Source organism: Tachyglossus aculeatus, chromosome 12, assembly GCF_015852505.1.
Source record: "Tachyglossus aculeatus isolate mTacAcu1 chromosome 12, mTacAcu1.pri, whole genome shotgun sequence".
Taxonomy (NCBI): domain Eukaryota; kingdom Metazoa; phylum Chordata; class Mammalia; order Monotremata; family Tachyglossidae; genus Tachyglossus; species Tachyglossus aculeatus.
The window spans coordinates 23,127,572-23,149,744 of NC_052077.1; the positions used below are offsets into that span (position 1 = coordinate 23,127,572).

At 42.5% G+C, this 22,173-nt stretch overlaps 1 protein-coding gene across 2 annotated transcripts in view; it reads left to right on the top strand.

Annotated features, from left to right (window-relative positions):
* The window catches only part of FHDC1 (FH2 domain containing 1), a 44,981-nt gene that overhangs the window by 17,639 nt on the left and 5,169 nt on the right, over positions 1 to 22,173 (top strand). For both annotated transcript variants that reach the window (XR_005453438.1, XM_038755247.1), the window contains exons 3-11: positions 5,023 to 5,084; positions 5,717 to 5,819; positions 9,385 to 9,470; positions 9,557 to 9,657; positions 11,604 to 11,674; positions 11,777 to 11,884; positions 12,965 to 13,035; positions 16,152 to 16,269; positions 20,818 to 20,982. Coding sequence is in view for 1 of the 2 variants with exons in the window: in XM_038755247.1 (XP_038611175.1) it covers positions 5,023 to 5,084; positions 5,717 to 5,819; positions 9,385 to 9,470; positions 9,557 to 9,657; positions 11,604 to 11,674; positions 11,777 to 11,884; positions 12,965 to 13,035; positions 16,152 to 16,269; positions 20,818 to 20,982 (885 nt within the window). In the remaining variant the exon portion in view is untranslated. The remainder of the gene's footprint in view (positions 1 to 5,022; positions 5,085 to 5,716; positions 5,820 to 9,384; positions 9,471 to 9,556; positions 9,658 to 11,603; positions 11,675 to 11,776; positions 11,885 to 12,964; positions 13,036 to 16,151; positions 16,270 to 20,817; positions 20,983 to 22,173) is intronic.

A 22,173-nucleotide genomic window follows, 5' to 3' on the forward strand; every position in this document is an offset into this window, starting at 1 on the left:
TGTGTTGTATCGTTCTCTCCCAAGCACTAAGTACAGTGCTCTTGCAGACAGTAAGCACTCAGTAAATACCATCTAATGATTGATTCTTCTCACTTCCTCTGGGCCTAGAGAGGAGTGGCACGGAGCTCAGGAAGCAGGTGGCAGCACCTGTTGTGGGCTGTAATCCCGACCCTATGGTGGCCAGAGCCATCACTATCACCCCTCCTCTCGGTAGGGACGGGCCTTTCCCCTTCCCAGAGAACACCTAAGTCAGCAAACCTTGTGTGCTGGGCATAGTCATTTCTGACTGTTCTGGGGCGGAAGAGTTCCTGGCGTGCCTTACTGGCACACAAGCCTTCCCACATAGTCTCATCGCCAGCTGTCCTGGACTTTTAACCTCTACTGTCTCTCCTGGACTTTTTACCTTTACTATCCCTCAGCACTCATGTCCATATCTGTAATTTATTTATGTTAATGTCTGTCTCCTTCTCTAGACTGTCAGCTCTTTGTGGGCAGGGAACATGTCTACCAACTCTGTTATATCTTACCCTCCCAGGTACTTAGTACAGTGCCCTACATGCAGTTAGATGGATTGATTGCTGTCATGGCAGAAGCCACACATATTTGTCTCAGATTGTAAGCTTCTTGAGGGCAAACAATGGGTGTCTTGCTTCTGTTGTATTTTCTCTGATGCATAGTGTACAGTTCTTTGCACGTAACAAGCACTCAAATAGCACTGATCGGTCAACTGATTGATTTATGGTTTAATTGGTTTGTCTGGGTCATGGGAAAAAGTCACAGATTTTTGTGATGGCCCCCCAAGGAAGGATGCCTGGTCAATTTACCTTACAAAATAACTGTAATCGTAACTTCTTTGAAAAATTTTAAAGTAAGCAGTTCCCTAATTTGCCTCTAAAACAGCAGTCCAAGTTGCATGCAGTTTCTCTCTTTCTCTCTCTCTCTCCCTCTCTTCCTCCCCCCCCCCGTACTTTGGTGGAGAAGTTAATTTTCTGGGCCTCTCTTTTCAACTCCCCAAGAGTTAAATGAAGCGAGTCATGTTAAACTAGTCATCTAATCCCTCTTTGCAAGCACAAAACAGGTATCTTCATCCCTTACCTCATTTTATGAGTAACCTCTGCTCACCAGGGGGTTCGGATAAATCTGTGGATGAGCTGTCTAGAATGTGTTACCACAAATAAATTTAAGGAGGTGGTGGGGAAATGTTAGGGGGAATTGGTGCATCCCCAAAAACTAGGATTCCCATCAAAAAAGAGCAACAATCACAAGTCTCCTCCTTCTACCTGGAGTCCCAAAATTGAGCATACCTTCTACTGACTTGCTTTTTCATATGTGGGCCTTAAACCGAAAGGGTTGAGTTACTGTTGCTCCTCAGTCACCTGGGCTGGCCGAGAAGATGCTGGTAAACAGAGGCTTGGGGATTGAAGTATGAAAAGCCTGGGGACGTGACACGATGGTATGGGAAGAAGCTTGGGCTAACTAATAGTCCCCTAGACTATTGTAAGCTCCTTGTGGGCAGGAAATGTGTCTACCAGTTCTGTTATATTTTACTCTCCTAAGCACTTAGTGTGCTGCTCTGCATATAGTAAGTGGTCAGTAAATACCATTAATGATCACCATGATGATGATGAGTATTGCCAGTCAGAGCCTTCTCCAGGTGTGAAGTTCACAAGTTGTGTGACCCCAGATGGCTCACTCCCAGGCCCAGTGGGCAGTGAAAATATTGGGCTGGAAACCCCAGCTTTTTTTAAAGGTTAGGGCGTAGGAGGCCCAAAGACTTTAAAGTGGGCATTGCCTCTTTAAATCCCTGATAGACCTGCTTGGCAAGCAGGGTGCAAGTGTATTCAGCACGATAGGCCCCGGCATGTACTATGGGGTGCAGCGCTACCCGGTTAGACTACTCCTTCCTCCACTCTGCTTTCAGTCCTCTGAGGCCGAGGTAAATGTTTACAGGGTTCTAGGGTGCTGCTCTTCAGCCCCAGTTGGCCTGGTTTCTTTTGGGGGCAGCTCGCTGTAGTCTGAAGTCATCAGTGCCACGGTCCACAGGCTGTCCAGACCCTGTGGGAGACCTTGTCGCCAACATTGATCAGACTGTCCCTCTGTCTGTGCCTCACTCCCAGAGCTCATTCTTGTTTCCTTAATGATAGTGCAATAGGAGAACGGTAGGTAAGGAAAGTGAGGGACTGTGTGAGTTCAGGAGTTAGAGAAGCATTGTGGTTTAGTGGATAGAGCACGAGCTTGGGAGTCAGCGGATGTGAGTCCTTATCCTAACTCTGCCACTTGTCTGCTCTGTGTCCTTGAGCAAGTCACTTAACTTCTCTGTGTGCATCAGTTGCCTTATCTGTAAAGTGGTGATAAAGAACGTCAGACAAGGACTGTGTGCAACAGTCTTGTATCTATCCCAGCGCTTAATACAGTGCCTGGCACTAGCTCTTAAATACCATCCACCCCAAAAAAGAAATGTGGAGGCGTTGTTTAGGGTGAGCATGGACTTGAAGTTTTTGAGCAAAATGTAAAGAAAAAATTGTGTTTTTCTCAATTTTAATTCCTCTCCAGTTTTGAATCAGGCCACTCTAGTGGATTAGCAATAAATAATAATTGTGTTACTTGTTCATTCATTCAGTCGTGTTTACTGAGTGCTTACTCTGGGCTGAACACTGTGTTAAGGGCTTGGGAGAGTATAATATAACAATAAACAGACACATTCCCTGCCCACTTAGGCACTTACTAGATGCCAATCACTGTACTGAGGGCTGGGTCAGATAAACTATATGCAGATCAGACACAGCCCTTTTTCCACATGGGGTTCACAATCTAAGGGGGAGAGAGAACAGGTATTTAATTCCCATTTTATAGATGAGGAAACTAAGGCACAAATGTGACTTGCCCAGGGTCACACGCAAGTAAGTGACAGAGCTGGGATCAAAACCCAGCTCTACTACTGAGTTCTTTCCAGTAGTAATGATGATGGCATTTGTTAAGTGCTTACTATGTGCAAAGCACTGTTCTAAGCTCTGGGGGGGATACAAGGTGATCAGATTGTCCCACGTGGGGCTCACAGTCTTAATCCCCATTTTACAGATGAGGTAACTGAGGCTCAGAGAAGTTAAATGATTTGCCCAAGGTCACACAGCAAACATGTGGTAGAGCTGGGATTCAAACCCATGACCTCTGACTCCAAAGCCCATGCTCTTTCCACTGAGCCACACTGCTTCTCTGCTGTAGACCATGTTGCTTCTCTAGCTACCTAGTGGAGCTCTTCTTGATTTAGAGAATGAATTCCTTTGTTTTTGTTTTTTTAACCCTGCATGATTTTCAGTGTGATGACGGTATGAAGTTTTTATTGTTTTTTTATTTTACTTTTCTTTACTTCCTCCTGAGTTTCATCTACCATCCTCCCCCATCTTTCACACTGAACTTGAACTGAAAGCAGCATTTGGTGGTGTTGTTAATAAAGAGTCTGCTGATCTGTGGATCTGAAATTGTTTTTATGGCTGACAGGTGATGGCATTAACTAACATGAAATAAATCCTTCTGGTTAGTAAATCATTTGCTTGTTTATGGCTGTCACTGAAAACAAACACACTTGCTCTTGTAAAGCTTTATGTTTTTTAAATGGTATTTGTTAAGCACTTACTATGTAGGAGCGTGGCTCAGTGGAAAGAGCGTGGGCTTGGGAGTCAGAGGTCATGGGTTCGAATCGTGACTCTGCCACTTGTCAGCTGTGTGACCTTGGGCAAGCCACTTAATTTCACTGTGCCTTAGTTCCCTCATCTGTAAAGTGGGGACTAAGACTGTGAGCCCCACGTGGAACAACCTGATCACCTTGTTTCCCCCCCAGCTCTTAGAACAGTGCTTTGCACATAGTAAGTGCTTAACAAATACCACCATTATTATTATGTACAGACACTGCACTAAGTGCGACACAGTCCACTTAGGGTTCAGAGTCTGAATCCACATTTTACAGATGAGGTAACTGAGGCACAGAGAAGTTAAATGACCTGCCCAAGGTCACACATCAGACAGGTGGCAGGCTCAGGATTAGAACGCAGGTCCTTTGATTTCCAGGCCTGTGCTCTTTCCAATAAGACACACTGCTTCTCATTGCAGCTGGAGGTGACTTGCTATTGGGTAGGGTGGTTTAGCAAGCTTCTTTGGGTTCTGTGTTGATTTATAGACAGGTCCAGAGAAGGCAGTTTTGTGGGAAATATGAGTCTCTTTTGTCTAGAATGAATAACATACATTTGGAAAGGAAAAGGGTTAGAACAACATTCCTATTTTAGCCACAGTCTCTCTTATATTAAAAAACAAAAGGAAAAAAAAATGTTGCAGCTTTAGGGTTATCTTTACCCTACACATTTGCTTCCAGAGCAATGAAGTGAGAGGGTCATGCAAAAAAAAAAACCCCAAAAACAAGTTTTTTTCCAATTGGAAAAAACCAAATATTGGATCAAGTACATTCATACAATTAATTAAGAAAAAAGGTGCTAAGGAAGAATTATTATCATGGTGATTCATTGCAATGCAAGTACTAATTTATCTCACAAAAAGGTCATTGAGAATTGAGACCTTTATTTGTACGTATTGACGTATGGTTCCCAAAGATTTTTGCTGCTGCATACTCCATGTGTCTCCTAGGACAGAAGATTCTGTTTTAATGATAAGGTAGAGTAATTGTGAAATAGGAAATTGCAAGTTTGCTTATTTTGCTACTTGGTTGAAAGTGTAGTCTTCATATCCTCAGGGAAAGATTGACTGTCTTAGGTCAGTTCTAACTGTGTACCGGCTTCAGACATCTGTTTCTGAATTGTGGCTGCTGTGGCGGATGACCCGTGTCGTTTCGATGGGATGCCGTTTTGCTTTTGAATAAGCTTTGTCCTGGACATCCAGGCCTATCTTTTATTCAGTAAGCTTGTGTGTAGCTGACAGTTCTCTTATCACGAACAGTTTGGTACTTCAGTACATTGTAACTTTTTTTCCCTTGCCTGCTGCTTGCATTTTAAGAATCTTTGTGCTGTTTTTCAGAGTACAATTTTGGATGCAAAACGAAGTATGAACATTGGAATATTTCTCAAGCAATTCAAAAAGTAAGATTTTTTTTTTCTTTTTATTCACTTGAACCTATTTACTAATACTAGTGCTGTCATCATCAAATGCCGGGCATGAGTGAATAATTAAAATTCTGAGATGTGTGTGTGTGACTTTCCTTCCTCTCTTCTCCTCCTAACTGTTCATCTAGACTTGGTTACTGTATGGTATACAGAATTTTTCTTCATGGTTTAATTAGCACTGCCCCTTGAGTAAAGAGTTTAAAACAGCAGAGGCAAAAAGCTGGTAAGTTCAAGAGAACTAATGTGAAAAGATTGGTCTCTAATAAGAGGTTCCTTTTCCTGAAATGAGAGCTTGGGTGAAACAAAGGAGTTTTTATCTTTTTTTTTTTTCCTCCCTGAGAGTAAACTGGTGCTTCTAGAGGCTTCCTGGACTGCTTGAGAAGTGTTCCTTGGTGGAAAGGCAACATTGAACAGAGCACTAGAGTCACGCCGTTTCCCTGGCAATAGCAGCTGTTGTGACTATTGATACATAGCAGCCTGTCAAACTGTGGGAAGAAGGCAGGATGGGAAGGGTGGGGTTGCACGATTGTTTTCATTTCCATTTAATTGTGCCACTGGAGCTGCCTTGCCAACATTTGAAATGGAATTTGATCAATTGTCTTTTCAAGGTCTCCTCAGTTCATAGTCGAAGATATTCACCGAGGAGAAAGCGAACACTACGGCTCGGAAACATTGCGGGAATTTCTTAAGGTTTTGCCGGAGTCAGAAGAGGTAACCTGGGCAATGGGTGCAGTGGCAAGGTTAATGATCTGTGCATTGCCCTGGGACACCTGGGGTGGGGTGGGTGGATGTTTCCGTTCCAGAGCCCTTGCTTTCGCCTAAAGGGGGTTCTCGGGGTGTTGGTAAAAATATAAACCATTTGTAAAGGAGACTTCCTCATCTGAGTTAGGCTTCTGATTATCTCCCTTTTCCCTGGGGTTGTTACACAGAGAATTGCACAGCTCAGTGCCCAGAGATGTCAAATAATCCTCTAGCCCACTGTGTGGGGACTAGACCTTATGTTGAACTGGCAACCTGACCATTTTTGGGGGAGCAAATGTAAGGGCAGTAGGCGTAGGACTCGTTTGGCTAGGTTTTGCAATACTCACGCCCAGGGATTGGGTGTGTATATTCCTAGGGCCTGGTACAGTGCTTTGCACATAGAAGATGTTTTTGAATGATGAGAAGGAGAGCAGAGGATCTGGAGAGCTGCCCCTTCTTTCCATTTGTTTCTGAGGTGGGTCTTTAGGACCCCCCTCACAAATTGGCCTGTGTAGGAGCCATTGCACCAGGCAGACAAATTGTATAGATTCAGACTTCTTTCTTCTGTGTCAGAACCCTTTTTTCCACCTTCTCCCCACACGCTTGATACACATTCATGTCCATTGTCGGTGGGGTGGTGGGGGGTGGTGGAAGTAAGCAGGAGGGCCATTCGCCAACCTCTGATCACCACCCAAGGTTACAGATGGATTTAGCAGGAAGGAACACGATCGTGATGTTCTGTGCTTCCTCCGCGATCCGCATGGCACCCCCTCTCCATCCCTCAGACCTTTCCCTCCCTCAGCGGGAGAGGAGACCTAGACTTTTGTTTTTTCCTAAAAAGAGAACATTTGTGTTTGTCATCCAAAAAGCAAAAGAAAAGGAAAGAAGTGGCTTTAGAGCAGTAATTAGGCTTTGTAATATCAAACTCATTACTGAATATCTGACTTTCAAAGCCATGTGTTAACGAACGGTGGGGCCATTTTCCAGTTCCTCTGCCACAATTTTCTCTCTAAAAATTTCAAGCAAGAATTTTTAAACTCGTGTAGGGTTGCAATGAATGTCAAGCTGAAGAAGTTAAAGGGGTAACTGAGTTGAAGCGTGTCTGATAATTAAAACATATGTGCCTCAGTTTCCTTATTTGTAAAGTAGGTAGTAGCTATATTACAGGGCAAGAATAATTGAGAGTTAAAGTTGGTAAAGAGTTTTATGATCTTTGGATAAAAGGTGTCCTAAAATTATCATTTATTCTGGATCTTACTCATTGGCATGAAAAAGCCATTCAGGTATTTAGACTCAATCAGAGTAATATGGGAAAGGATTATTTGTGACAAAAGCTAAAGTATTTGTTTGCTTTGATTCAACTTGTGGGTTATCTTAATCAGGCCCTTTCCTGACTTTTTCTAATTAAGGTTCTGTTGGTACTAAACCTGTCAATTCTACATTTCTTGTTCTGAGCCTCGAACACATTAGCTAGAGCACCATCACCACCTCTTCCTGGAAGCAAAGTGTGGTTTATGGAGACAGCTGGTATTTTCGGGGCAGTTGGAAATCTGAAAAGCATTAGAGAGTTGGATGAGGTGGAATGTTCTGGATTCTGCCAGTTTCAGGGGAATGATGAAGTGAGGTTGTCAAGTGTCTTTAATTCCTATTTCTACTATAAAAGTTATTACAGCAAATATTGTAAAAGATTGAAGAATTTTTTTAAAAAGCCCAAATTAGCAGTTCCAAAAATGTGTTTCAGATTTCCTTGTGGCTTGGAAGAGGTCACGAGCAAACTGGACAATTTAACACCTGTGGCCCAGCTCTAATTATATAATGATAGACCTTCCTGAACTCTTACACTGATTTGAATAGGCTCTTGCTTCCCTTTTCAAACACGCATGCCCCTTTCCTTCCCCTCTCCTATCTCTTTTTTCTTTTTTAAACTGTGCTGCTATCTAGCTGGGCAGTAAGGAGTTTAGTACAGTGTGCTGACATCCGCCGCCCTCTCACACCCAGCCATGACCCTACTTCCACAGGAGAACGCCCCGCCCGGCCTCAAGTTCACGCCGGCCCACCCCAAGTGGGAGAGAGAGGACACGGGGTGTGGGAGCCTGTCTCTAAAGCTACACTAAGAATGTGATGACTGAAACCCACAAGGAACTATAAAATTATTAAAACTGATGTTGGATAACATGAAGAGTTATTTTTATATTCTTTTTCATCGAAATAATCCCCAAGAATTCATGACAATTATGAATGACAAGTAACCTTAAATTCCTTGTGGGCAGGGAACATGGCTATCTTCTTAAGGCTCTTTTTGACCTTGAGCAGCTAGCTAACCTTACAGATAAGGTCCTGGTCTGAGAATCTTCAGAAACTGGAACCTCAAAACTGAATTTGCCAGAAACTGACATTTCTCTGCACCAGAACCACCCCCGTCAGAGCCTAGGAGCTCTGTCATAATTTCTCTCCTTGTTTACATTAGGGACGGTTCCACCTTCTTGGCATCGGTTCACAGCACCCTCCCTTTTTCAGCTGTAAGCTTTCTTCCAGCAGTCACTCCCTGATTTTCTGCACTGCTTCTCTTCTCCCGAAGCCAAAGCAGAATAGCTGTGCTGCAGGGAGGGAGTAGCAGGAGCAGCTATATTTGCCTAATGGCTAAAGCCCAATGCAAATACAAGTTGGGGGATTGTTGTTGTCATACTCCTGTGTGGTTTTTGGTTGCTCAGATTAATTGTCCTCCTTCATGGCAGGGCCAGGAGTTACACACTGGCTAGCAGTTGCTACCAGGTAAAGTGTAATTCAGGTGGCAAAGGGGACAAGAGGCTCTTGAGTATCAGACCTTCAGTGAGAATTTATTTTCTAAACTGAGAAGAGAAAGTGGACATGTACCCATTACCAGCATTACGAGTTCTGAGCTTTACCAGTTTATGAGGTTTTTATTTTTTCCACTTGGGGGGTCTTATAAAACAAATATACCTCAAGTGTGACCTGAAAACTCTGCAGTCCGGGGGCCAGAATATGTTGCTAGGCAGCAGAGATCAATCAGTTGTATTTATGGGGATTAAGACTGTAAGCCCCATGTGGGACAACCTGGTCACCTTGTATCCCCCCAAGCACTTAGAACAGTGCTTTGCACGAAGTTAAGCGCTTAACAAATGCCATTGTTATTATTATTATTGTTTATGAGCGCAAATTATGTATTAAGTACTTGGGAGAGTATAATACAACAGAATTAGCAGACACAAGCCCTGCCCATAACGAGTTTACATGAGCGAGCTCTCTCCAGTTCTCCACTCTTTACTTCAGCACTCTCCCCAACAAACTGCTTTCCTCTTTTACCTTCCTTTGGGCATAATCTCTGCAGGCCACCTGCATCTCAAAATATTTACAGAAATCGAATTCGTGTGATTGTGCTCAAGTTTGGCTGGCATTAAATTTAATTTTGCACTGAAATAGTATTTTCTGTAAACATTTCACAGTAGAATTAAACATTTCTTAAATTTTGACTGTAAGTTGTGCTCACTATATTCCCCTTTCGATTGTTTTCTAGGTAAAGAAATTAAAAGCATTTAGTGGAGATGTGTCCAAACTGTCTCTGGCTGATTCTTTTATGTACTTCCTAATCCAGGTGCCAAAGTAAGGAGGTACTAGGTTTATTCTATTCTTGGTAAGCACTTCAATGTTGACATTGTATTCTAAACTGTATTTCATTTGTTTTTCAGTTATTCTCTCCGGATGGAAGCCATGGTGCTAAAGAAGGAATTTTTACCTTCTTGTTCTTCTCTATACAAAGACATGACAGTTTTAAGAGCGGCCACGAAGGGTAATTCAGTCTTCATGTGTGCATTTTGTTTTTGTTTATTTTTGTGATTCATTTGGTTGTTGCTATTTAAAGAAGTCATAATGGGAAAATTCAGAAACTCATAGCTCCAGTTGCCAATAGCATCTAGAAAGTGAGATAGGAAGATTTTTTGAGGTCTCTTTAGTAGTGTGGTGTGTGGTACATGGGGTTTTTGAGATGTTGTCATCAAATTTTTCATGCATGTAGAAAGTGTTGTGGCCTGTGAAGTCCCTGAGTATTAAATATATTTTCTCTCAATCATGCATTAGGTGAGAGAGGGGCCAAACAGAGATAAGGCCAGAGGTTAATATGAAACAATTAAGAATTCAGAACTTCAAAATAAATAAAAACTCCACAATAGATAATTTAAGTTTATGACTGCTCGGGATGGTGGCAGATGGGATAGGGCAAATTCCAATCCCCGTAATCCCTGCTGCCCCAGACAGAACTATCTTTGCTCAGAATTCCCACTTCCTTCTCATACTTTAAATCTGGAGAGACAGATTCACTTTTCACAGAGCTGAAAAGAGGGGCTTGGCCTTATTTGCTACTCTGTGTTTAAAGAAAAATGGGGAAAAGGTAGGGAGATGATGATGATTATACAAAGATTGGTTTGTGGAGACAAGAGTCAAATACCAGACACACAAGAGGAAGGGAAGGTAGATGGAGGGATGAATTATTTTTTTGTTCTGAACCGTATTTTAAGGGTCTGTTTTAAATCCAGTTCTGTTTTGGTTTTGGAGCAGTGTAGTTCTTCACTTTTGATAAGACTAAAAATTACATATGCCTTTAAAATTTGGGGGGTATGTGGAGGCAACCCCTTTCTCTTTTCTCTGACCTCCCATGTAACCTAGACTTCTGACAGGACGTGAGATAAATGTAGTCCCTTCAGTCTCACTAAGGGGTTGGGGTTACAGGTAGGAAATGAACCCAGGAGTTCCAGCCATCTTGGCAACCCAGTCCCATTTTATGAGCTGGTGAAAGGCATTTTTATTTCCATCCATCTCCCTCCCAGAATCTAGTTTATGACTCATTCTTCTTCTCCATTTGTGGTCTTATTCTATGGCTAGGTTATTGTACACTCACTTCTCCCCTAGCACATGTTTCACTACACACTTTTGATAGAACGCAGTTGGGAATCAGGAAAAGTTCTTCCCACAACGAGTGTCAGTTGGGCTACTATCCCATGCTGTCAGACTCATAATATGACTCAAGATATGAGTTTTCCTTAATGCTAGGTACGTCAAGAATGTCACCCGTATATTACAGGAGAAATAACTTTGTATGTATCTGTGTCTATAAACAGTAATGGATCTATTTAAATGTGTTTTAAGTTCTTTGGGACTTTTCATCACTATAACCCTATTAAAATTAATGTTGTATAACATGAGAGGGGTTATTTGTATGTTCTCTTTCATTGAAATAATCCCCAATAATTCATGGCAATTATGAATGGCAAATAACTGCAAGTTTGTTGTGGGCAGGAACCATGTCTACCAACTCTGTAATTATTGTTCTCTCCCGAGCGCTTAGTACAGTGCTCTGCACACAGTAAACTCTCAGTTTAAATTGGCCGAAACCATATTTTTCAAAGGTGCTCGGGAAAGTAATTATTTAAAAATCACTTCGGGCAGTTTCTTTTTTGGAATAAACTTCATTTTCCTTCTTTTTGATTGGATGAATCTCTTGCCAGTAAAACACAGAGCTTTGAAATTAAGTGCAAGGGTCATCAGTAGTGGCTTTACGATTGATTTACATGTCACCATGGATGGCAAATTTGACCTCTCGCAACCTTTCTGCTCACTCTAGGGTTCCACCTTTGCCTTTTATAATTTGGTGTAGGATATGCCGTAATGATTGGAGCGAGTGAATCTCTCTTCCACCAACTCAAAAATCTCTGAAGGACGGTTTTCTTTTTCTCTTGACAGAGTTGATGTCGTGTGAAGAGTTACATTCCATATTACATTTAGTCCTCCAGGCCGGGAATATTATGAACGCAGTAAGTACTATTCAAAATGAAAATGCAACATGGCCAGTTTTCAAACATTGATGTTCCACTTTGTGAAAGTTGCATACTATCTCTGTTGATTTGTCTCTTTAGGGAGGTTATGCTGGCAATGCGGTTGGTTTTAAGTTGTCGTCTTTGCTCAAACTAGCAGACACCAAAGCAAACAAGCCTGGAATGAATCTACTGCACTTTGTGGCTCTGGTATGTAAAAACCATAGCCCCACGGGGAAGCTGGAAGTCCATATCATCAATATAAGCGGGGCCTGAATGACCTTTCATAGAAGTTGTTTTGTGAGGGGGAGGGCGGATTTAGTCTGTCCCTGAAGAGGTTTATAATTAAAAAGCAATGTTTTTAGAGTACTGATGACATGGTCAGAGAGAAAATATCAGCACTGTAATGGTCTTAGCCACTCTAGACAGATAATTGCATGGCCCCACTCCATCCTTTGCCCAGTCGGAATGTTCTCAGGAATGGTTGAAGCAAGCGAGCAGTGTGTGGTTTGGTGAAGACAAAAAGTCTGCCCCAATCCATATCCTCACGGACCAGCGCTCATGTGGCTTGAACGATTTAGGAGTCTCTACTGTCCTGTTGCAGAGAATCTTCTGTGACCCCACATTGTCAAGGGAACCTGGGATCCCCTCTCTTTATCTTCGGGTGACCCATCTTGTGTTACACATTTTTCGTTTTCAAGCCACTGAAATGAAAGCCATGTCATTAATCACGACGGATTTATTTACTTCCTACTTTGGTTAATGTTTTCAATTGCTGCAATTGGGAAGCGTCCCTGCCAATGTTGGGTGAAGTTTCATCCGTCAGTAATCACTCCCTTTCCTCCCTCTGACAAGGAAAAGAGCCCAAACACCTCCCGATTAAACTCAACTTGCAAACTGGTTTAACAGCCGAAGCTATCTTGATCATTAAAAGGCGAATGCAGAAGGGTTGGGAGTGTCCAGTCAAGAAATATTGGTTATTGTCAGAAACACAGAGGCCACTCAGCAATCAAGGCCTGAGTCAACCTTAATATACATGAACTTTAATATACATGAATTGTCTTCTGTGTTCAGACAGGATGTGCTGTCTAGTATTTCAAAGCTTTGGGATGGTGGTGGTGGTGAATTTATTCAAGACGCCGCAGTTCATTTTCTCAGTAACTTAATTGTTTAGAACAAGAAAAAATTTAAAATATAATTTTTAAATGGGTTCTTTTTTGAACTTGTTTTCTTCTGAAATATTTTAATATGAGCGATAACTGAAAGAGAAAAATTGTGTATTTGTCTTAGGAAGCCCAGAAGAAAGATGTTGTTCTCCTAATCTTCTCAGAAAAATTGCATCATGTTCAGGATGCTGCCAGGTAAGCAAAGAAAAGCTAAAGATTTCTTATGAGAATGTGAAAGCCTCTGCCACTTTTTTTTGCTGGGCTTTAGAGCACCTGCAAAGCTTTTGGCTTGAGAAGAGAGTTTTATGACTTGCCACCCACCTAGCTGTCAAAGCTCCATTTTCCATTTCCATTTGCATCAGGAGGTGGGCGATACATATCTTATAAATTTTGGGGTTTTGATTAATTCATTTTTTAGAATCAGCATGATCTAGTGGAAAGAACATGGGACAAGGAGGCAGGAGACCTTGGTTCTAATCCTGGCTCCACCTCTTGTCTGCAGTGTGCCCTTGGATAATTTCTTGATGTGTCAGTTTCCTTATCTGTGAAATGGGGTTAAAATATTTAATCTCCTCTCCTCTTAGAGGAGATGCAACATGACCTAGTGAAAAGAGCCAGATCTGGAGGACCAAGGAACTGGTTCTAGTTCTTGTACTGCCACTTGCCTGCTGTGTGACCTTGGAGAAGTCATTTAATCTAAATGTGCTCCAGTTACCTCTTCTGTAAAAAGGGGATTATATACCTGTCCCTTAGACTGTGAGCCACATGTGGCATAGGAAACTGTGCCTGACGTGATTATCGTATGTCTACCCCACCACTTAGTACAGAGTAAACCACTTGGCACAGAGTAAACATTTAACGTGTATATATTTGTACTTCCCAAGCGCTTAGTACAGTGCTCTGCACATAGTAAGCGCTCAATAAATACGATTGATGATGATATGTTTTTACGTATTTATTACTCTATTTATTTTACTTGTACATATTCTATTTATTTTATTTGTTTTGTTTATATGCTTTGTTTTGTTCTCTGTCTCCCCCTTCTAGACTGTGAGCCCACTGTTGGGTAGGGACCGTCTCTATATGTTGCCAACTTGTACTTCCCAAGCGCTTAGTACAGTGCTCTGCACACAGTAAGCGCTCAATAAATACGATTGAATGAATGAATGAATGAATTTAACAAATACCACAGTTATTCAGTTGTTATTATTATTGGACTTGGAGCCCCGTTTGGGACATAGACTGGCTCTGATTTGATTATCTTCTATCTATCCCAGTACTTAGTGCAGTGCTTGGCACATAGTAAATGCATAATGAATGCCATCATCATTATTATTGTTGAAACTTTTAACATTGTAGAACAAACCATAATCTGCATTAATTAAGAGGAGCATTATTAAGCATGGGTTAGGAACTGTATTACCTTCTACCTGCAAAAGAGTTCAAAGAGAGTGGCTTTATACTTCTGTAGTGATGCAACAGACTTTTAGGGTGTTGCCACTATTGCCTCAAAAAATCTGATTTAGGAAGATGCTAGAGTGCTAAGAATTATGGGTAGTTAAAGCTTTAAGGAAATTTACCCAAGCACTTTCAAATGAGTGTGAACTACTTGCTGATTAAATTTTAGTCTGATTGACAATCTGTTAGTAAAAAATATACATCGGTTCTGCCCATTTTAGATTAAGGAAGCTAATCTCCTGGGCTCTGCCATGTGATAGTATTGTCCGCAATATATATATATATAGTAGAGCTTGCCCATAAGGTACAGAAGAAATTACTTAAGCCTCAAAGGACTGAAGATTGCTGTTTTGGTCATCTTGTCTGTATTTTCAGAGCTAGTTTTAGGAAGTTCCCAACAGCACTGCCAGAGTTGGATCGAGCCCCCAGTATCAGCGTCGTACCAGTCCACAGGGCAGGGTCACCCAGGTGTTCTGTCCAGTTCTCGATGGCTCACAGCCATGTCAATACCTACTGCCTAGATTGTAAGCTTGTTGCAGTTAGGGAACGTGTCTACTGAGTCTGCTATATTGTACTGTCCCAAGCGCTTAGCTCAGTAAATGTGATTGGTTGATTGATTGCATATTGAGGGTCTGCTGTATGCAGAGAAGCAGCGTGGCTCGGTGAAAAGAGCATGGGCTTTGGAGTCAGAGGCCATGGGTTCAAATCCCAGCTCCGCCACTTGTCAGCTGCGTGACTTTGGGCAAGTCACTTAACTTGTCTCTGCTTCAGTTACTTCATCTGTATAATGGGGATTAAGACTGTGAACACCCTGTGGGACAACCTGATCACCTTATAACCTCCCCAGCGCTTAGAACAGTGCTTGGCACATAGTAAGCGCTTCTCATATACCAACATTATTATTTTGCAGAGGGCCTGCTGTAGGAAGGAAGCACATCTAATGATGAACGTAGTAAACGTACATTGGTTAATGTGGGAAGCAGCGTGGCTTAGTGGATAGAACATGGGCCTGGGAATCAGAAGCACCTGGTTTTTAATCCTGGCTCCGCCATGTGCCTGCTTTATGACCTTGGGGAAGTCACTTAACCTTTCTGTGCTTCAGTTACCTCATCTGTAAAATGAGGATTCAGACTGTGAGCCCCATGTGGGACATGGATTGTGTCCAACCTGATTAGCTTGTATCTACCCCAGGGCTTAGTACAGTGCCTGGCACGTAGTAAGTGCTTAACAAATATCACATAAAAAATGCATCACAATTGAGAAAATATAGGCCTATGTAGTGGACGCAGGTGACTAGTCAGAGATGCATACCCCATTCCTGAGGTGGTGCTTGGTGGCCTGGTTGGGAAAGTGGGGGCATTCATCAGGGAATGCATCCTGGAGGCGTGACTTTTCAGATGGGAATGTGGTTTAGTAAACGGAAGCGTAAAGATGTATTCCTGATCTCAGCCAGATTGCCCACCCACACCCAGGGACCACTGGAGACCCCATTTGGTGTTCACCAGGTCTGCATTGTAAGAAAGTCATATCCCGAAGTAGGAGCCAACCACCTGGAAGCCAGTTCCAGGCTTTGACTTCCCCCCTCTACCCGAGAGCTTCATGGGCTGGACAAAGTGATGTTATACTCATTTTGAAACCATCTCCTCTCAAAAACATATAGGAAACAGGACTTGGGGGGCCCAGGCTCCTCAGTTAACTCTCCCCTTCTTCTATTCTACTTTGGTTTCCAGGCAAGGAAGGCCTCCTTTGATGTATATCTCAAAGGCACACAATGATTTCTAAAGATCCTATTCTGACATAATGGGCAGCTCTTTTCTTGCATGAATTACCCACTCTCCCCTTTCTTCTTCTAGGTTATCTCTGGATAACACGGAGGCAGAGCTTCACTCCTTGTCGGCCAGAACAAGATCTTTAAGGGAGAATATCCAGAGGGATCCTGAACTGTTTCAGCAAATGGAAGATTTTATTCAGGTCTGTAGAGGAACTCAAAATAACGAGTCCCTCTAATTGCGTAGAGTGGCAGCAACTGCCCAAGTGGGCGAAATTTGTACACGGGAGTGGGGGGGGGGGGGGGAGTTGTGTGTGTGTGTGTGTGTGTGTGTGTGTGTGTGTGTGTGTGTACATGCACATCTGTGCCCAAGCAGTTGACTTCCTTTTAGAGATTGAACTTCCAGTGGCAGTAATTTAGAATCACTGGTCTGTGGGTTCTTATTTTTTGCCAGCCATTAATCCTGGAAAGAGTCCTTTTTTTAAGTAATGAGTATTACTGGCATGAAGCCTGAGAAATCGAGTCATTTTTTTCCATTTTTTGGGAATGACTGACCCAGATAAGAGTCTCAAACATCGTTTCTAATTTACATGACATCATTGCTTTGTATTTAACTTGCACGTGTTGGATTATTATGCTTGTGTCTGGCAGTTTTCTTTGCACTGGGCGGTTCCTTTTAAGCCACAGTTGTTGGGAGTTTATTGCTCCCAGCCAAAAACATTGGCTGGAGGCTGAAATTCTGTATCGAGTTTGGAACCTAGGTGTGATCATGTTTGTTTCTTCTGGTTGTTTTAAGACCCAAAGTGAAATTTTTGGAGTATCCCATAATGGAGTCAGTAAAACCCTCTAGCCTTCACATCAAAACCGTGGATACAAAAGGACAACAGGGTGTGTCCAAGAAGTTGATCAGCATAACATAAACAAAAAAGTAGTCAAGTGGACATGTTTGTGTCAGCTCATCATGACTCATTAATTACACTGGATGACATACTCCTTTTATTTACCTCCCTTGTGAGAAACAAGTGGCACCTTTTCACACTCTTTCTTTTAAGTGCTTTTGGAAAATGAGTCTGAATGTGAGAAATGTATCTGTTTGTACATATTTACTATTCTATTTATTTTGTCAATGATGTGCATCTAGCTTTACTTCTATTTATTCTGATGACTTGACACCTGACCACATGTTTTATTTTGTTGTCTGTCTCCCCCTTCTAGACTGTGAGCCTGTTGTTGGGTAGGGACCGTCTCTATATGTTGCCAAATTGTACTTCCCAAGCGCTCAGTACAGTGCTCTGCACACAGTAAGCGCTCAATAAATACGATTGAATGAATGAATGAATCTGTGTGCCAGAGATCATCTTTGGCACTGAGAGTCAGTCAGTCAGTCAGCAGCAGTATGGGGAACGCTTTATTATGGGCAGAACTTGGTACAAGGTGCTGAGAGGACAAACAGATGTGATAGCTTTATAAAATAGCTTTGCTAACAGACCAGAGGGAGAGACCAATTTGGCCAGACAACTGCCTGAACTTCCATCAGGCTTGATACAGGGCTGTCAGTTGCCACTGCTGTTGATGCTTTGGGGGACAAGAATCCATCAGTTCTGTTGGATGTATGAGAAGAAAAATGAAGGCGGTTCCATACCTAGTTAGAATCCCCTACCCCAAGGCAAGATCAGTTTAAATCTTGACCCACTCCTTAGGTCATCTGGATTTAATCAATATGTTCAGACAGGGTCCATTTTTAGTTTATCTTAATCAGTAAATATTGACCTTGATGGAGTTTTTTTGTCAGTTCCTGATAGGTTGGGGAAATGGAGACCAACTTGACAGTTATTATACCAGTTGACATCAGTTGAAACCAGAGCCTCCAAAAAGCTTTGAGCATATTTTCCCTCCCTCCCCTCCCTAAAATGTAGTTCCTCTACTTTGAGGACCACAAGAAATGAAGCTTGCTAGGACAAGTGCCAACCATGAACAAGGGCTTTTTTCATTTTATTAAATCCATCATTTGCACTCTTTCTCTCTTTTTTTATTTTGGTTGGTGCAAGTTCAGGAATTGATGCTGCTGACTTTTTTGTTTGTTTCTGGCTTGCCTTCATCAGATCATTCCCAGGAATTGGAGTACAGACATACAAGGTGGAGTTAGCTCTCCATGTATATTCTTGTAAAGAACACTATTTTTCTCCATTTCTGGCACTATTCCATTTTTTCTTTTGCAAGAATAACATGCTGAGATTTATCCTCTCATTAATGCTCTTCTCCCCATAAAGGTACAGCTTACACAAACGCACGCACACAAACACACACCACCACCACCACCACTTTTGGTTTTCCCACCTCCTCCATTTATATTCTTAAAGGACAGCTGATTTGGACAGTGCAACCAAAAAGAGTCAGTACTAGTCACATAAATAAATACAAAAATGTTGTCATTGCAGCTTTCTATGCATGTTCAGATACCACTTCATCTCTGATATTTCTACTTCCATTCCTCTACTCCCCCCCTTAGAACCATTTTAAAAGGTGAAAAAAGTCCCTTTAACATTTCCATGGAGTCCTCAAGGAGTTCACTGGGTTCTCTCTCCATTTCTGTCTGTTGTAATGTTTGAACCATTCCAACCCCAAGAAAAAGCAGCACTTAAACGTATTAAGAGTAGGAATGGCCAAAGGATGGTTGCCTTGAATGGTCCAGGCCTTTGTTAATCAGGGCACTCGGACATTAGAAAAGAATAAGAACCTGAAAGTGGATGAATTAATTGGTAAGGGGCACAAGCCAAAATTGGGATCAGGCTATAGTCCTTTCACAGATTCAGTTGGGAAATTAAACTGATTTTGTTGCGGATACTTGTACTTGAATTAAACTGTCTCTCAATCAACTTTGCAGATGTAACTGGAGCATTTTTCAGAAATTCTCATGAGCAACTTTTGATTTGGTAGGCAGTTGGGGTGAAACAAGCCCTAAGTGAGGTTTGAAGATTAAAATTGTAAAGAGGATCATTCATTCATTTATTCAATTGTATTTATTAAGCGCTTACTGTGTGCAGAGCACTGTACTAAGCACTTGGGAAGTACAAGTTGGCAACATATAGAGACGGTCCCTACCCAACAGTGGGTTAACAGTCTAGAAAAATAATAATGGCATTTAATTAAGCGCTTACTATGTGCAAAGTACTGTTCTAAGCGCTGGGGAGGTTACAAGGTGATCAGGTTGTCCCACGGCGGGCTCACAGTCCTAATCTCCATTTTACAGATGAGGTAATTGAGGCATAGAGAAGTTAAGTGACTTGCCCAGAGCCACACAGCTGACAGTTGGCGGAGCTGGGATTTTAACCCATGACCTCTGACTCCAAAGCCCGGGCTCTTTTCCACTGGGCCACGCTGCTTCTCTGCATACAGCAGACCCTCAATATGCAATCAATCAACCAATCATATTTATGAGGTGGCACTAAGTCTGCAGTGTTTAGTGCCTTAAATTTCGGCCCTGGGGAATAATTACCCTGAGTCCTGAGTGGAACTACACTGGTGTTGCCATTCTGAGACCCAGAGAATTTAGGGCGCCCAAGCTCTAACCATCTGTATCCTCTGGAATCAGGCTGACCCAATCCCACCCCTTGTGGATTTGGGAGTGAGTTAACCACTGAGCTAGTCAGTGAATCATATTTATGAGCACTTACTGTGTGCAGAGCCCTGTTCTAAGTACTTGGGAGAGTACTCAGTAAAAATACTATATATAAGAGTATACATATACTTATATACATTCCGTGGGGTCTTCAAGGAAGTTCACTAGGTCCTTTTTCCATTTCTGTCTGCTCTAATGTTTGAACCATTCCAACCCCAAGAAAAAGGAGCACTTAAAGGTATTAAGAGTAGGAGTGGCCGAAGGATGGATTCCTTGAATGGTCCAGGCCTTTGTTAATCAGGGTACTCAGGTGAATTAGGAAATAATAAAAACTGAAAGAGGATGAATTAATTGGTATGGGGCACAAGCCAAAATTAGGATCGGGCTGTAGTATAGCAACTATATATAAGAATGTAACAATGAACAGAAACATTCCTTGCCCACAACAAGCTTACAGTCTAGAGATGAGCTTCCAGTTTAGAGTTGACATCCAGCTGCCAGAGAGGCCCCATAAGTCCTTCTGTCAACTTGAGGCATCTAGAATGTCAACTTTGTAGTCTCCTGACTCTGGAAGGGTCCCAGTTAAGAGGAGTTATTTTATGGGTCTGTCAGCATCCTCCCATTGCTTCTATTGCTAAGGGCCCTGGGGGAGTAGAAAGGATAAGCCAAAGCCATAATAATAATGATGGCATTTATTAAGTGCTTACTATGTGCAAAGCAGCCATGACTGTCGAGTGGATGGCGCCTGGTGCCACTAGTGTTTACTAGTGTTCTTCAGTGGCAGTTTAGTGTAGGGCAACATAGATATTACCTTGTGTATTTCCATTTTGCCCTTCATGACAATTTAGCAGCCCTTACTATATCTCTTTAGACTCTACTGTTTCCTCCGGCCTGTAATTAATTTTAGTGTCTGTCTCACCTCCTGAGATTGTAGTAAACTCCGTGAGTGGGCAGGGATCATGTCTAACAATTCTGTTGTACTTTGGCAGGTGATTAGGACAATGCTCTGCACCCATTAGGTGCTCAATAAATGGTATTGAGTGATTGATTTATTAGCTGTTGGATATCTCACTTAAGGAGCATCTTATGTGCTGGTGTTGACCAAAAGTATGCCCCTTTGTTTTTGCTGCAGTTTGCTTTAAAAAAACTGAAAGAGCTGGAGCAGTGGAAGCAAGTGTTGCAGGAGGAGGCTCATACCCTTATAGATTTTTTCTGTGAAGACAAAGAAACCATGAAACTCGATGAGTGTTTCCAGATATTTCGGGATTTCTGTACCAAATTCAATAAAGCCGTTAAGGTAAGGAAGACTGGATATATGCTGTGAAATGAAGCGAACCCTCTCTCCCTCCCTTCCTATGGACTGTCTTCCATACGTTGATATCGATCCTCTGGCTCAGGCTGTGGGAAGCTTTGGCATTTCCGCTGCCATAGGAATGATTGTTTTAGTTGGCACTGGAGGCCAGGGAATCCAAGCAACCAGGTCTTGGCCTGCCGTTGTCCAGCGGGGAAGGGTCTGTTCCAGACCAGCCCATTCACATCCTTACAGGTCACCAAACATTCTGCTGCCTTTATTGCTTTGTTGAGCATCACTTTAACAAAAACTCTTAATGCATTCTTAGCTCTCAGAAAACACTTTTTAGTGAAAGCAAAAGTCCTTTTTAGAAGCCTCTTTGAGGGGCGCTTTGGTTGCCAACTCCTGATAAATATGGAAACTCTCTGCCAAAGAGCACCTTCCCAACACAGTCTGAAGACTAGGCTATTATGGGAAGCCCGCTAGCTATTATGGGAAGCCCGCTAGCCACCCAGCTTCTTTTAATCCCACGTACCAATTGTTTCTACTTCCACGGATCTCTTTCTCACTTCTCTGCGGCAGAATGGTGAGGCATCCAACAGCTGGGAAGGTCAGAAAGGTCCTGGTTGACCCACTATCAGGAGTGGGACAGGCAAATAAGCATTACATTTGGAACGTCTTCAGGTCCTCAGGACTGTTCCTGCTGCCCTAGAGGTGAAAAAACCCTGGGAGCTGGAGTTCTTTACCACATTGTCAGTGTACAGAAGCCCACTCCTGAGGCTCAGCTAAATATGGTCTACAGATTTGGTGGACCAGAAGCCAACGAAGTAGGAATGGTCTGAGAATTTTTTTTTTCCCTAGTCCAGTGGAAATTCTTGCTTGCATGTAGCTCATCGTCTTCTGGACTGATCTTCCTGGAGACCTAGGATTCCCTCCCTAAAGTCCAGCCCAGACAGGGGGCCCAACTCTTAACCGTGTTTACATTCCCCATCCAATCAGTGTACTCATTTTGGGGAAGCACAGAGGCAGTGGCCTTTTCAAAGGCTCTGCTTCTCTGCTGGAATCCCAACAGCCTTTTCTTTTTAATGAGGCCACCTGTGTGGTTCATCTGCCCCGGGATGGCCCTTGCACAGCTGTTCGTGGGAGCAGTGAAGTTGTCCCCACCCCTGCCACAGCTGGGCCTAGAATAAGACGGCC